Source organism: Nelumbo lutea, chromosome 1, assembly GCF_056320005.1.
Source record: "Nelumbo lutea isolate HS-2025 chromosome 1, American lotus-T2T, whole genome shotgun sequence".
In the NCBI taxonomy this organism is placed as follows: domain Eukaryota; kingdom Viridiplantae; phylum Streptophyta; class Magnoliopsida; order Proteales; family Nelumbonaceae; genus Nelumbo; species Nelumbo lutea.
The window spans coordinates 60,344,350-60,360,293 of NC_142684.1; the positions used below are offsets into that span (position 1 = coordinate 60,344,350).

Sequence of the window (15,944 nt, forward strand, 5' to 3'; positions counted from 1 at the left end):
TTCAACAATTTCAAAGAGGAATTGGCATCTAGAAACCCAGAAGCAGAAGCTATAGAAGCCCTCCATCTCATATCAATGTTGTGGAGCTTGCATTTATCATACATCTCAAATAAAAAGACATCCCACTTCTTACATCAAAACTTAAACGACAAGGATGAAGAGGGAAACACCCAAGCAACAGCAAGGAAAACCACCTGCCCAAGTTATATAAACAAGATTATATTGAATGAAGATGAGCCAAAGATTAACAGAATTCCACCTATTTCTGCAATTATTGATGGTAGAGATTCAATTCAACACTACTCCTCTTCTATATTTCAGAATCTGTCTCTTCTCTCCATTCCATCAACTTATTTCTAAAAGTTCAGTTTAGTTTAGCATTAGCTATCAGATCATCTCAGGCAGCTTCAACACAGTACTTCGCAACTTCCAGTGTTACTGCTCCTTAGTTGAATTGATTCTGGTTCACATCTGGCCATTGAGGAGCTCCTAAAAACCTAGAAACATGGAAGGTAGGTAACTCCTAAGGGTTCATTTGGTTCGTAGTCAGAATTGGAATTGGAATCAGAATCGAAATCCTCCGGAATTGGAATCGGAATTGAAATCCTCCAGAATTGGAATCAGAATGGTCCATTCCCATAGTTTGTTTGGTTCAGACAGGAATAGGAATGGGAATTAGAACCAGCAGGAATGGAATTTCATTCCCAAAGGAGGGGCAGGAAATGGCCATTTCCTCAAAAGGGGGAATGCCATTCCAGCAGGAATGGAATGGGATTCTGAATCCACCCAACCAAACATTTGGAATCGGAGTAGCCCATTCCGATTCCAATTCCAGACCCCTATTGCCGCAAACCAAATGGGGCCTTAGTTTTTCACTGTTGCAACAGGTATCCCATGAAATAGAGTCCGATGCACAAATTGAATAATTCCTTTTCAATGCAATTAGAAAACTCTCCACCATGGTTTCTCACTGCGTGGGAACTCTTTGACGTCTTCATACAACTGTCGGAATTCCTCGGTCTTTCAGTGGGTCTTCTCCAAGCTTCATGGGAACTCTGCTTTTGGGCAGACTTCTTAATGCTTTGTCAAGCATTGGGTTCAAAAAGAAAAAGACAGTCTTTGGTTCCATTGTACTTTGGTTTGAAGCTCTATAACAGAGTACCCGCTCCCGGTCTCAGTGCCCTGAGTTCTCTACTGCAAAAGGATATTTTAGGGATTTTTGAAAAATATATCAGTCATGTGAGTCACATGTGAACGGGTTTATGACGGAGAGTTAATGGTAGGGGAGGTTTTAGACATTTGTCAGAAACAGTAGGGGTACTTTAAGATAATATGTAAACAATAAGGGTGAGTTAGTCAATTAGCTAAACCACAAGAGTAGTTTAAGAAATTTACCCTTATTAAAACTATTATTTATATGTGGTTACTAAGTGGAGGTTGGATCAAAACCTAATAAACTGGGTTTTTGCCCCCCCCAAACATCAACTAAAATATAAATGATTACTCTTTAACACTCATCCAACTCTCAAAATAAAAAATAAAAATAAAATCCTTTACAAGAATTTGTAATAGACCCAAACCTTCTCAGGCCATTTTCCCTCAAACCCTACTTCTGCTCCCTATCTCATTTTATTGTATAACACTTTAATTTCCTCCCCCCCCCCCCAAAAAAAAAAAAGGAAAATTCTGCTGCAAACTATATATCTAGCATCTCCAAGATCTAGAAACAAAAAACCCAGTTCATAGTTAAGGCATACAAGTTATGTAAGACTACTGCTAAGTTGAAGAACCAATTTTACTCTATACCAAATATAGAAAGTTTTCTTCAACTAACTTCTTAATTTTTTCCAGTCACTGAAGCAAGGATTTGTACCTGACCTCAGGAAAATTCTTGCTAGATAATAAGATAGGAAATGTTATATACTCCTTCAGGGTTGTCCAAATTAGACATGTGTGACTAGCAATTGAACCAACTGCACTGACAGGCTGAAAACCAAAAACATTGAGTTGTCGATACCTGCAATAAATAAAATAACACAAGATCTCCTGTTAAATTAGAAACTCTTCCATGTCTAAGGGGAAGGTAGATGACAGCTGAAATGGCTGAACTGAACAGCTTATTGTTGTTGTCTTTTAGTGGATAAACTATTAAATAGGCTGCAAGCTCCTTAATGATAAATGGAATATTGGGTTGATTACTATATCAATAAATATTTTATTTATATATTTTTTCACAAAAACCAAAGTAACAAGTCATTATGTTCAACCACGTCAGTTGTCATCAAACAACCCCTAAAAAGTGAGAGATACAAGTTCTCTCAAGCACCTCTGCTGAAGAAATTTAACTCTTTCAAGCATAACAACATGATCGCTGCTCAACATTGAGCAGCGGTCAAGGAATGCACCAGAAAGAACTAAGAAAATTCCATTTCTGTCAAAAAGTTCCTTGCTCTCTTCAAGCTTATTCAACCAACAATGATAAGGACCTGCAAACTCATTTGGAAACAAATCATCAAAATGAGTTTCATACTGTCATTTTAAATAGCAAGTGATGCAAAAACTGGAAAGTGAATCCATCCCTTTTATGATGCTCATATAATGTAAGTAGAATATCAATCAAAAATGAAAGAAAGTAAGAAAGGGGGCGCCACAATCACCCACACGTGTGTGTGTGTGTGAACAGAAAGGAACATCAAGTTTCCAAATTATATGAATTATCCAAATATTCTAGTCATGATTTGGGAAGTAATATGACTGCTCCACACTTTTTCTGAGAAATAAGAAATCTCAAGGAAATCTACAGAAGAAGTACAATGCTTGAGACCAATCACATAATCAGGACAATGAACACTAATATACATAAAATGCTCAGTCAAGGTGAAGGGGGAAATAAACATCAGGAGATAAGCATTAAAGTATTGAATAATCAAAATGCACAGTCTGATACAATAAAGACTAGAACAATCTGACTAACTTCATGCCCACAAAAAAAAAGAAAAAGAAAACAAACAAATAAAGAACCATGCCAGAAATAATCAGGATAACAAGCATTGGCATGTTTATCGCAATTACAATAAAAAATGTCTATGACAAGTACCATTTCTTTTGGGATAAGTAATTCCATTCCAAAAAGGACAGAAGAAAGAGAATTGTCATCATCCAAGCCTTATCCAAAAACTACCAAAGGAAAGAAGGAGGATTGTTATGATTCAGCCTGCCTTGGAGTTCTATTTGTCTGAGATCGATTATGTAGAAAGAGGTAGAAAAGTGGAAGAAAGAGAGAAAGAGAGAAAGAGAAAAGGAGAAAGTCTGGTTCGAACTGGAAGTCTCAAGAACATAACTCCCATTCAGCCAGACAGTGCTTTTTATTATTAAAATAATTGAAAAGACATATGTGCCCTTATTTAAGGAAGGAGCACTGGTTCTAACACAACATTACAGATCAGCAACCTTAATCTGGGTATAAGGACAGAAATACCCCCACACTAACAAGGATAAACTACCAAAATCAGGAAAAGAAATACTTAATTAGCAAGACACAAACCTGCCAAGTGCAACACCTAAAAAGCACTATCCCTCATCATTCTCCACAATGAGCCAAATAAGCATTTACCAAGAAAGAGCGAAAATAAGTACAGACATTTTCATTAGCATGGTAACAGTTCATTATTGACATGTTATAAAAAGGTTGTAGTCTCAAGGTGTGAATGTATGCCTTGAGGCTATAGTCTATGGTTACATTGTGAAGGCCTTGAAGCAAAAGGCACAAACCTTGTATTAAAGCAAAACACCCAAAGTTTTGAAATTCAGTTTCTGTGTAAATTTTAATCATGGAGATGTTAAATTAATTTGTAGAAGTATAAGAAAGCTCACAGAAACATCACCAAATTATGGAAAATATGTAAACACAATGAAAATGTTGAACATTTACAACAAACCTCTAAAAAAAGATAGAAAACACCAATATGCATTCAGAACTCATTATACAATAAAAGCAACTATTTAAATTTGGAAGTAATATATAGAAAGTGAAATGTCATTCTGCATGTTTAATATTCTTAATATCCAACTATAGATAACATAAATAATTCATAGTCATAATCATAAGATATGCATCTTCTATCATAAATGAACAAAGCAAAATATTCATTTGTGCTCATTTGAAAATTTCGATTATTTTTTATTTGTCAGTTTTCTCATGTTTTAGAGAAATCGTGTTGCTTTTTTATTATTGTTGATATAAATCTGCACCCGTTGCTTGGCCAAGTAATCTGCTAGCCCATTAGCTGATCTCCTTTGCCGGAGGATCCTGACAGTCATATTAGAGGTTAACCATTTAAATCTTGTCACTGCATCCCTATAAATCCAAATAACCGTGTCTGGATCTGTCAACCAGCCACTACCAGCTTAGAACCTCCCTCAATTACCAACCTGTCCTGCATACTGTACCCCTTGCAAAACTGCCAGGAATTTGGCAAAGATAGAGTCCCCCAATCCAACCAGACCCAAAAATAAAGCAGTTATATGCCCTTCCATATCCCTGAAGACACACCCTATTCCTGAAGGCCCTGAGTTTCGAAGGCTGCTGCCATCAAAGTTTATTAGAGAAAAAGGAAGCAAGACTCAAGTATACATTTTTTTTCTTGAAGATAAATAAAGAAGAAATTTTATTAGATAAATGAAGAACAAACAACCAGGTGATGAGAAATCACCCAAAAGGAAGCAAGACTAAACAACAAGCCACCCATATCCTACAAACTTATCAACCAAAGTCAAGTATACATTTTTTTTTTTTTTGAAAAAAAAAATATCAGTTGGCAGACTTTTTCTACCAAAGTCATGTATTTTTTTTATGCTATATGTGGTATTTCAGTTCAAACAATGAAACTTAAGGAATTTAACAAAAGTTAAGTTTGACTTAAACTTTGACCAAGTAAGTTTCACTTTGATTGTCATGGAAGTGAAAGCATTTCGGTGGAACTAATTTGGTTCCAATGGAAATAAAACCATGTAAGTATCCCAATTAATATACTTATATCATTTTTTTTTTACCAATAACATCAAGTTTTATTAATCAGAGCAGAAAGAGGTAAGTACAGATGATTCAAAAACAGTTTAAGGTTCATGAGAGATAAAACCTCTTATCTCTCCCCCAAGAAGCCCCAATTCCCTTACAATTGTGCCCAAAACAATGAGTCTCTCTCCACCTCTTGCTTAGCTAATGTATCAGCTATAGCCTTTGCACTCCACTTAACCCACCCTGTCCTTAATCTCTAGTTAGCCACCTGAATTTCTTCCTATCATTATTAGACATCCACATTTTCATTCCCTCATCCTGTAGCCAGTTGATCACTAATTTTGAGTCTCCCTCAACACTTAATTTGCTGATGCTCATTGTCTTCGTCCTTTGTATGCCTTCCATTACTGTTTTTTTTTATTTTGAAGAATCAGAGTAAAAATTTCATTAACATAGAAAAGAGTCATACAACACAGGGGTGTTAGGATAGCACCCAACCTAGAAAACAAGCGGATTACACTACAGTAGAAAATCAGTAAAAACAGAACTGATCAAGATTACAAGACTGTAACTCAAGAACATCCCAAAAATTCTCCCACAGCTCTGCTCTGCTACTCTGAAGGAAGTCTGGATGCACCAAAACCCAATCTGACACCAGATTTACAATCAAAGCCAAAAGACCTTCAATGTTTTTCTGTTTGTTCTCAAATAATCTTCTCTTTCTCTCATTCCATAAGACCCAGCAGACCACAAAAGGGATACAGCTCCACACGATCTTTGCTTTCTTGCACCCATTAAGTCTTGGCCAGGAGGAAAATAACTCTGCGTAGACGAAGTCTGAAATAAGTTCATTCCAAATAAAAAGTAGAAGAAACTCCAAATGATATGAGCCATCTTGCACATGTAGAACAGGTGGAAAACTGTTTCCTCATCCGAACAGCAAAGATAACAGAAACTTGCCATGTAGAAACCTCTATTCTTCAAGTGATCTGAAGTTAAAATCCTGTCCAGTGACACTAACCATGCGAAAGCTTCCACCCTAGGAGGGATAGGATTTCCCCCCCACTCCTTCCATCTGATCCACAGTCATCTGCTCCTTTATCAGTGCCAAGGATTTCACAGTGAAAATTCCATTTTTGCATTCTTTCCACCACAGTCCGTCTCTATCAGCCATGATTTCTGCTCTCAATGGATCTCCTTCCCTGGCCGGCCCAGAATATAGTGCAATAATTTTGCCCTCCTCATCTCTAAATACACCCCCAATGCCGGAAGGTCCCGGATTTCCTAAACTACCACCACCAAAATTTAGTTTAATAAAGCCTCTATCTAGTGGGCTCCAGTGATGAGCTGTGACAGCCTTATGAGCAGATGAATCCGCCACTGCCCTCCAGTTTCTCAGCAAATCATTTGCTGAAACACAAGAGAAGTCTTTCAAGCAAGGTTCAAAATATCGATACAGTCTGATAATGCCCATACCGGTGTGTCAGACTGTATCAAAGCTCACGTCCTTTTTTTCATTTTTAGTTTTTATCCAACCTGGTTCAGAGGGATCGGTTTAAGGCCCATCTACCCCTGAACCAGGTTAGACCCCGCAACACCCCCCGTAGGGGTGTATCAAGAAGCCCACAATACGATACGTATTGGCCGATATGGCCCGATACGTATCAAAATTTTGAACCTTGCTTTCAAGGACTTCAACCAATGCACCACCTTTATTTTGATTGCTTCTGTTAGAGTTAGCCGAATAAGGGTAGATTAGTCATCTCACCTTGGTTAAGTTATGAGCTTATGTGGCAGTCTTATTAGAGGTTCTCTGTCCCATACTTAAGTAGGGGCAGTTTAGTCCTTGTACATTTAATTAGAAGCCTAATCACTATTAAGAGGTCGACTGATAGGGTTTAGCTATCAAGTTCAACAGTTCTTTCATCTTCTTCTTCTTCTCTTCTCTTTCTTCTTCTCCTTACTGGTTCGGACTACTGTAGCTACAGTAGCTACAGTGAAAACAGCTTCAAATACTTCTTCTTTGCTTCTTGCTTTATCCATGAAAATTCTTGAGCTCCACTCCTCCCAAATCATCCAAATAGTAGCAGCTCTTAAGAATCTACACATAATTATCCCCTTCTTTTTTGGCCAAGAGAAAGTAGTTGCATCAAACATGCTTTGTACATTCACAGGAGAATCCACCTGCACCCAAACAAAGAAAGGCACCATTCCCAATCCGAAGTAGTATGTTCCAAAAATCATACTTATATCATGTTTTTTAATTTTTTATATATTGTTTTTGTAGTTAATTGTGATTTCTCAATAGTCAATACTTGTATCTTTCCAAAGTTCAAATTAAACTTCTACCAAATACAAACATTTTATAGTATGACACTTTTTGTTTGGTAAACGATGAATTAATTTTCACTAAACCAAGAAAGGTTACCAAGAATAATACAATCTAAAATCACATACCACCAGGGCTAGACAAAGGGGGAATAACATCCATCCACTCCCCTTTGACAGGGCATGAAGGAATGGCTAAACGATGAGCACACATGTTTCAGATTCCTACTAATATAAGAAAAATTACTAACACCAAAAGTCCTCGCTGTTGTCCAGAGATCATGCACCACCCCTCAAAGTGTTCATGCAGTATCAGGTGTCATATTAGGTACATAATGTGTCCAACACTAGTACACCAAGCAAATACAGGTCAGGTGTAAGCAAGCCATGCCGACTCACAAGCTACATAAACTCAACTGGCAGATAATCAAGTTCGAGTCAAGTTCAAGCTTCAAAATACCCAGCTCAAGTGGCACGTGAGCCTAATTGAGTATATAATAAAATATTAATTTTTTATATATTTTTATTTATAATATAAATAAATATTATTTTTATATTAATTAATTTATAAAATACTTTTATATTGTTATTTTTTTAGATTATAATTATAAAATAGACATTCTTAAACAAAAATATTCATTTTTTGTGTTTATAAACTAATTTCTTTTTATTATTTTCTTATTTGTTAGTGTTTAATCAACATAAACATTGCTAACTACTGTATTGAACCCTCGAAGACTTCAAAATCCGAACCAATAAGTAAGGGAAGAACTTAAAATTTTGTCTAATCAACACATTTCTTCTTCTTCTTCTTTCATCTTTTCTTTTCTTCTTTTCCTATAACAAAAATAAAGGTTCATCCCCTATATTTTTTTTAATTTTCTTTTCTTTCTTCTTTTTCTTCTCATAAATATGTTGATTTTCTAGACTTAAACATGAAGTTTATAATTTTCTTATGAAAATTATGGATAGTTATTGAGGAAAGCTGGTTATAGAACCTAGAGAACTACCCTAGGATATGTGGTTTTTACTTTAAAGATCCATCACCTAGGCGACGCCTAGGTGCCCGCCTAGTTGACTAGGCGACTAGGTGCCCCTCTGTCACCTAGCCTAGCCTTGGCGCCTTGAAAACTATGCATTGATGGATATGGTTTTGTATGCAGGTCATGGATCTGTGTTTGGATATGTGTATGGATATGGATAGTCCTAGGACTGGGTATGGACTTGGGATTTGCCATGGATTTGGATTTTGGTATATATCTGGTATTCTGCTTATGGGCTTCACTGCATGGGGCTGAATTGTGGACTGGTTTAGAGGCCAAAATACAGGATGAATAAATTGCCTATATAGAGGCTGGGTAGTGAGTCTGCACCCCAACACTGTTGAGAGTTTAGGTGCTAGTGCTACAGTGCTCCTGAATCAAAGAGATTTTACTTACTAATATGATTGGGGAAGTCAACAAAGGAACCAGATCAAAAACAACAAAAGGCTAAATTATGTAGATAATAAGATACAGTCAGCCCATGTGCCCTAATAAAGTTGGTATTTCTCATCTGCTATCTTGCAAAATGTTCAGCAACAAAATTAGTTGACCAAAGGATGCACCTAAATTAGCTATTAAAGCTATGTGCCAACTGCCGAGGAATTGGCTCCTGAGATATGATGTCAGAGTTTCCAAGAACCATCTGAATTTCAGAGCATCAAACCCACTATAACTGGTGAGTCACCTTCAACAAAAAATCTACTCATTCCAAGGGGGAACCTAAGAGAGACTCCTCTAATAGAACCCAAAATATCATTTCTTATGGAGTGTTTAAAGATCCTCTGGGGTTTTTTGGGATAGAAATCAGGTTGAAAGGGCTTATCCTCTCATTCTCTTTGTCAACAAGAAAGACAACTCAGTGAAAATATATTTTCTATAATGTCTAATTTCCTTTCATCTTTTTTAAATCTATCATTTACAGTACATATTAGTAACATAAATTAGCATAAGGTTGCAACAAAAAGCAATAAAGGCCCCAGTGTGAAAAGAGGATCACCAGTCTGGAAAAGCTAGAAATTCAGGATTGAGATCCCACTCACACTATGAAAAAGGTAGTTATGTTTCCACTGCTCAGAAAGACAAACTCTAATTATTTAAGGCAAGGAGAGTGCTCAGATGGGCCATAACTTAGTGTAATGGTAAAATCTTGGGCTAGAAAGCATGAGAATACAGGTCAAAGTCTGACAGCAGCCACTTCATGCAAAAAAATGCCAAACGTTAGGACCCCAGATGGCTGAGACCAACCTTTGTAGAGTACTGATCAAACTTAACCTTACTAAAAATCCCAATTCATGTCCTAGGATAAAATTTAATCCCAAGAACAACATCCCATACTTAGAAGCACACAAATTCATGCTTGATGAATAAAAAGTTGATTTCTCCCAAAGGTCACAACACCACTAAGTTAACTTTTCTTTCAAAGAGGCAAATTACTACTCTATACCTGGTAAAAGAAGGAAAATTCTTGAGTGTAAGCTCACTCAAGAGAGAAAGAAATAGTTTACCTTCAAGCTCGTCAAGAGTGGACTCCATAAAAGTCAAAAGAATTGATTCAGAAGAAGATTCATGTAGTGAATCTGATAAAGTTGACAACCTGAAAAAGAAATTATTCTTGTTAAATCTTCATAGGAAAATGACTAAGAGACTACATTAACTGAAAATCAAGTTTTCCAATGCCATGAACTTGAAAGAGAAGAAGTTCAATTTCTGTGAAGCTGAAGGTAGTTCTACCTGTGAGAATGGCATCCTTTATCTATAAGGCTTTTGTTGATTTTCATGCACATATTACGCAAGTGAATAAAAGATGGAGAAGGAAGAATAGTATCTTGTCTAGAATGTAGACAAGTAATACCTGCTCAGACAAAGAAAATTATACATCTCAAATCAAAAATCTTTACTTCTGGAAGAATATAATGCAGAAGGGAACAGATTCTGACAGATGCTTACACAATAATCTATACCTACTTTATAATTCAGGAGTTGCTTATTAAATGGCCCCCACCCCATATTTCAATGATGCAGTCCATGATGTGTGATTCATGTAATTCGAACAACAAACCTTTTAATTGGTTCAGCCACGCAGTTCAGAAAATGCAGATAGAATGACCCAATGCATTGGAAGTTTGGAACCAATGAGACCCAATATGACAGCCAGATAGCTAACCACATAAGACAATTCAATGTGGTTGAGAGTACTCTCTCCTTCTCCCAACAAAATTCAAACAGTACTTAGAACACATACATGTACATAACATTCCTATAACGGTATATATAACAGCACTCGTAAGTAACCTTATAAAAAGAAATACATCAAACATCCCTGGTTTTCATCGTTGATGAACTGTTTCCAACATCATGTTGCAATACAGACTTAAATTCAAAAGCCACATTTTCTTTTTCTTTGTGGGTACTAATCGCTGTTTAGAAAACCCATTTTCCAATAACCTCTATACATAAAGGAGTGACTAAAAAATTCAGGCACTGAAGTATACTGTAATTAGCTCAGAAAATTTCTGGGTTTTTTCTGATTCTTTACATTAAATATTAAACTATATTAAATACAGACCATTCAATACAAATTCCGCATTGAAGCTGCCATTTTGCTTCCTTTGCAATGATACTCAACAGAAAAGCCTCGGATTGAGCTACTGGGGGAAAAGCAAGGAAGCTTTTACCTGAAGATAAATATCGAGGCATAGCTCTTGAAATTTCTCTGAGGCGCCGTAATCTAAGTGCCATTTAGTCTAGAGAATAAGTCAATGAAGACGTAGAGAAATGAGAGAGAATTTAGTTCAAACTGAAAGCATGTAAAGGCAGTTGGTGGTGGAGTGCCGTGAAGGCCTGTTTCGGTTTCGCAGATGAGTATTTAGAAACTTCGACGGCGGGTTGTATCTACCTAGGGCTCTAAACGGATCGGGTCGAATCAGATACCGGATAGATCCAAATTTGATTCGTTTTTGTTTGCAGTCGAATCGAATTCGGATTGCAATGGCATACGAAAATAAATTGGGTAAATTACAGCCTGCCACCCTGTACTTTGGATAATAGTCCTTAACTCCTTGAACTAGTATTTGCAACAAAGACCTCCTTCTTTGCCCCGCCCTTATCATTCCATCAGCTAATTTCAGAAAAGATTATCGTCTTATTCTCAAATATAATGCACGATTGCACGTTTAAAAATTTATAATAGTTTTCATAGGGAATAATTATAAAAATTGCATATATTTATAACAAAATATATCATAAAATGCATAAAAAACAAACAAATTCAAAACCCATATATTTTAAAAAGTTATAAAACATCAGAAAAAAACACCAAAGTTCATAAAAACTCCGAAAATATAATATTAGTAAAAAATACATATAATACGAAAAATTGAAAACATTTTTGAAATAAAACAAAGAAGTTGCAAAAATTACATGCAATTAAAGAATATTGTAGAAATTTCAAAAAATAAAAACAGAAGTTCAAATAAGACCTCCTAAGTATAGGGTGGGTGTCTATAATTCACCCTTTTCGATAATACAAGCAAAAATTCAATAGTTTTTTTATGGGAACACAAACTTAATACTCAAGCAAAGAAAAACTAGGGAAAGCAATAACATGTTTCTAAAATTAGGTATAGGTCTCTAGAGAAACGGGGTGATGGGACCATGTTTATATTGTACATTGCTTATATTTTATCTTGTTGTGTTCACCTTTTTCTTTTAATTTTCTAACTTGTATTTGTAGTTTTCTTGTCTATGAGGAACATAAGTGTCCTTTCACACTATTTATAGCTAATATAATTTGTTTTTTCTTGGGCAGGTGAATATACACCCGATTCAAATCTATATTGTTTGAACTTTGAACTACTCTAACATAGTGTAGGTATAAAGTGTTCACTAAGACCCTTAGAAAACATCAAGTATTAAATTGACACTGCCTGGTTGCATGCAAACAGCTAAACAACCAACTTCCTTACTGCGATGAACCCATAATACACCTCAGACCTACAATGAACCCACATCATGCGTCACAGAACCACGATAAACCCACAGTTCACCGCATGCCCCTACGATCCCATTCGTGACCTGAGCCAAAAAGAAACCCGGGTTGAGCCCACGATGAGGCCCGCACGTACCCAAATCCGCGATAAACCCACAGCCCATCAAAAGACATGGCAGAATGCCGCGTAAGGTTAACAAGACATCGCCGCCAGGCAATGACATCACTAAGCACCACGTCAATAAAATAAAGCACACGAGATGTAATAGCACATGTGAGTAATGAAGAATCCTTAGTAGAAGGAAACCCGATCTTCAAGAAGATCCTCACGAGACACGTGGCGAAAACCCAATGGTGCACTTAATGATTGACAACAAATCTAATATTCCCTTTCCTGATAGGCCACAAGTACCTTTATCTCCTACCTTTTAGGATCTTGTGATCTCCCCCATAAGTAGAGATCCTCCTCGTATTGAAACTCATTTAGTATCTAGTACTAGCACTCGAGCACCCTTTGCTTTGAACTCCTTACCCTAGCACCCTGAGCCCGAAATCCAATCTCCCAAATTCCTTATCTTTCTTTGCCTTTCAAAGAGACCACCCCCCATCCAAGCCTTACCCTACCTACACAGTATCAGAGCAAGTTCATGAACACAACTTTCATTTTTAGCTGTTAAGACTGTAATTAGGGTCATCAAATCAATATGTTGGACTTGTTATAGGGTTTCCTTTGTGATTGTTTTGATCAATACAAGATGAACTGTATTTTTTGGGAGAAAATGCCTTTTAAATCAATGTTCTTGTCTCTCTCTCTCTCTCTCTCTCTCTCTCTCTTGATTGGCTTATCTATTGGGGCTAAGATTTTGCATCTTGGGTCGCCTTGACCTCAATGTTATACCTACAAAATCTCGTGGAGTTTGGATTTTTTCCTAAAGGAGGTTTGGTCTGAATAAGAGAAGTCATTTTTTGCTAGAAAAGGATGCCATGGACTAGTAATCTTTTGTTTTTCCCCTTTTGAATTAACTTTTAAGGCTAAGATTAGAGATTTTGTGTCACCCTAGGCTAATTTTCATCCCCCTTAAGATTTGTGGTGATCTGATTTTGTTTTAAAGGGTTTTGATCCCTTCCTTGACTACTTTTTGGAGGTTAAAGCTATCAAAAGCAAATCCGGTTTATTCTTATTACAAAAGAAATATATACATGATCTTCTATCCAAGGCCCACATGGAAGGTGCGAAGCCCATCTCTACACCCATGTCTTCTAGTGCTGAACTGCTCTCTTATGATGTTCCTCTACCTAATGCTAGGGATGCAAATGGATCGGATTGGATTCGAACAGGGTATATCTGAATCCGATCCAACATTGTTCATGTTGGATTTGATCCGATCCGATCTGATAGACCTCCATTGAATTAGAATCCTATCAATAAGCCAGATCTTTGGATCTTATCCAATTCGACTTGTTTTCTTTAAAATAAATAAATTATTAAAATAAAAATAAAATATACCAATTTAAATAAAGAAAAAACACAAAATACAAGTACTTATTAATTACTTTCGTCATATTTATACATGTTTTTGTAAAAAATAAATAATATAACAAATTTATAAAAATATGATATAAATAATATATCAATAAATAAATAAATAACACATATATGTTTATATTTATAAATATATAACATATTTTAGATCGGATAGGGGATGATCCAAATTCGATCCAGCGAACAGGGGTGATCCGAATTTGACGAAATAAGATTAGATCTCATATTGAATCGGATATCGATTTGCACCCCTACCTAATGTATCTATGTACCGAACAATTGTTGGTGCTCTACAATACTTAATACAGTCATGATTAGATATCTATTTCTCAATCAAGGTCTATCAATTTTTATACACTGCTAAGAGGATCTTTCTATATCTTTAAGTCCACCTTGGGCTATGGACTATGCTTCACCCCCATCTTCTTCATCTCTTCGTACATTTTTTGGCATGCATTGGACCGCCTAGATGATACATGGTTCTAGGGCAGCTTTTATATCTACTTAGGTGATAATCTGATCTCATAGGCCTATAAAAAGCATTCAATGGCATATTGCTCCAGCATTAAGTTTGAGTACAAGAATGTTGCCATTGCCACATCTAAGGCCATGTTTGGTTCAATTCTCATTCTTTCTCATTCTTACCCAAGATGAAATTCTACAATTGAAAAAATTGGGTAAAAATAGTTAGGATGAGAAAATATTGCTATGAACCAAACACTTTTTTCCTAAAAATGAATTCTTTTCAGATTGACAAGTGTCCCATGTTAATCGTTTTCATTCTTAAAAAAAAAAAAATTGTGCCAATATTCACAAACTGCCAGCATAGTCTCCAATAGTCAATGTTTACCAATTGGCATAGATGTTTTGTAAAAGTACTTTCGTAAAAGTGCTTTCATAAAAGTACTTCCATAAGTGCTTTCATAAAAGTACTTTCGTAAAAGTGATTCTATAAAAGTGCTTTCGTAAATGTACTTCCATAAAAGTACTTTTGTAAAAGTACTTTAGTAATGTACTTTTATTAAAGTGCTTCCATAGAAGTGCTTTTGTAAAAGTGCTTTTATAAAAGTGTTTTTGTAAAAGTACTTCCGTAAAAGTGCTTACATAAAAGTACTTCCATAAAAATGCTTTTATAAAAGTACTTTCATAAAGGTGATTTTATAAAAGTGCTTTCGTAAATGTACTTCCATAAAAGTACTTTTGTAAAAGTACTTTAGTAATGTACTTTTATTAAAGTGCTTCCATAGAAGTGCTTTTATAAAAGTGTTTTTGTAAAAGTGCTTTCATAAAGTACTTTTGTAAAAATGCTTTTATAAAAGTGATTTCGTAAAACTATTTCCAAAAAAGTGCTTTCGTAAAAGTGTTTTCATGTAAAAGTGCTTTCGCAAAAGTAAACATCTATGGCAAAAGTTTTATAGGTAGAGTTTCCTCAAAGAATGAAATAAGCAAGATGGGGCATGATTAGGGATCACAATTTCCCTCGTAAAACCCAGGCCCTGCCCTGCCCCACCCTGAACAGGGCGGGTTTTCCCCGACCCTAAACAAGGATGGGATGGGGATAGGGAAAATAAATTTTCCTTGAACCGGGTACGGGGTGGGGACAAGTTTTGTATATAATTCCCCGAACCTAAAGGTAAATTAATAAAATATCTCTAGTTTTAATATTGATATTTAAAATATCTTTCAGTTTTCCCTAAATTTTTAAAATCCTAGGATCCCATAATTTTATTTTTGAATTACCCCTAAAGTATTTTATAGTTCAATTCTAAAATACCCCCAAATTCCTATATCATATGTATAAATTGTCCATAAAATAGATAATTGTTAAGTAATTGCCTTGGAGCGGGGAAAATTCGGGGATTCCCCGTACCCGATGGGGAATGGATGCCCTGCCTCGAACCCGCCCCGCCACCAGGGACGAGGTGAGTACAAGGCAAGGTATCATGACTTTAAGGCGGGGACGAGGAGGGGGTGCCCTGCCCCAAACCCGCCATGTTGCCATTCCCAGGCATGATTATTTTTCAT

General features: G+C 36.1%; 1 protein-coding gene across 2 annotated transcripts in view; it reads right to left on the reverse strand.

The window, feature by feature from the left end:
• The window catches only part of EMB1974 (NHL domain-containing protein), an 83,554-nt gene extending 72,298 nt beyond the window's left edge, over window positions 1-11,256 (reverse strand). For both annotated transcript variants that reach the window (XM_088966967.1, XM_088966966.1), the window contains exons 1-5: window positions 11,064-11,256; window positions 10,120-10,240; window positions 9,894-9,982; window positions 2,327-2,486; window positions 1,879-2,017 (exon numbers count right to left, since the gene is read on the reverse strand). In XM_088966967.1, coding sequence (XP_088823093.1) covers window positions 1,879-2,017; window positions 2,327-2,486; window positions 9,894-9,982; window positions 10,120-10,240; window positions 11,064-11,127 — 573 coding nt within the window. In that variant the 5' untranslated portion in view covers window positions 11,128-11,256. The remainder of the gene's footprint in view (window positions 1-1,878; window positions 2,018-2,326; window positions 2,487-9,893; window positions 9,983-10,119; window positions 10,241-11,063) is intronic.
• Between the last annotated feature and the right edge of the window lie 4,688 nt (window positions 11,257-15,944).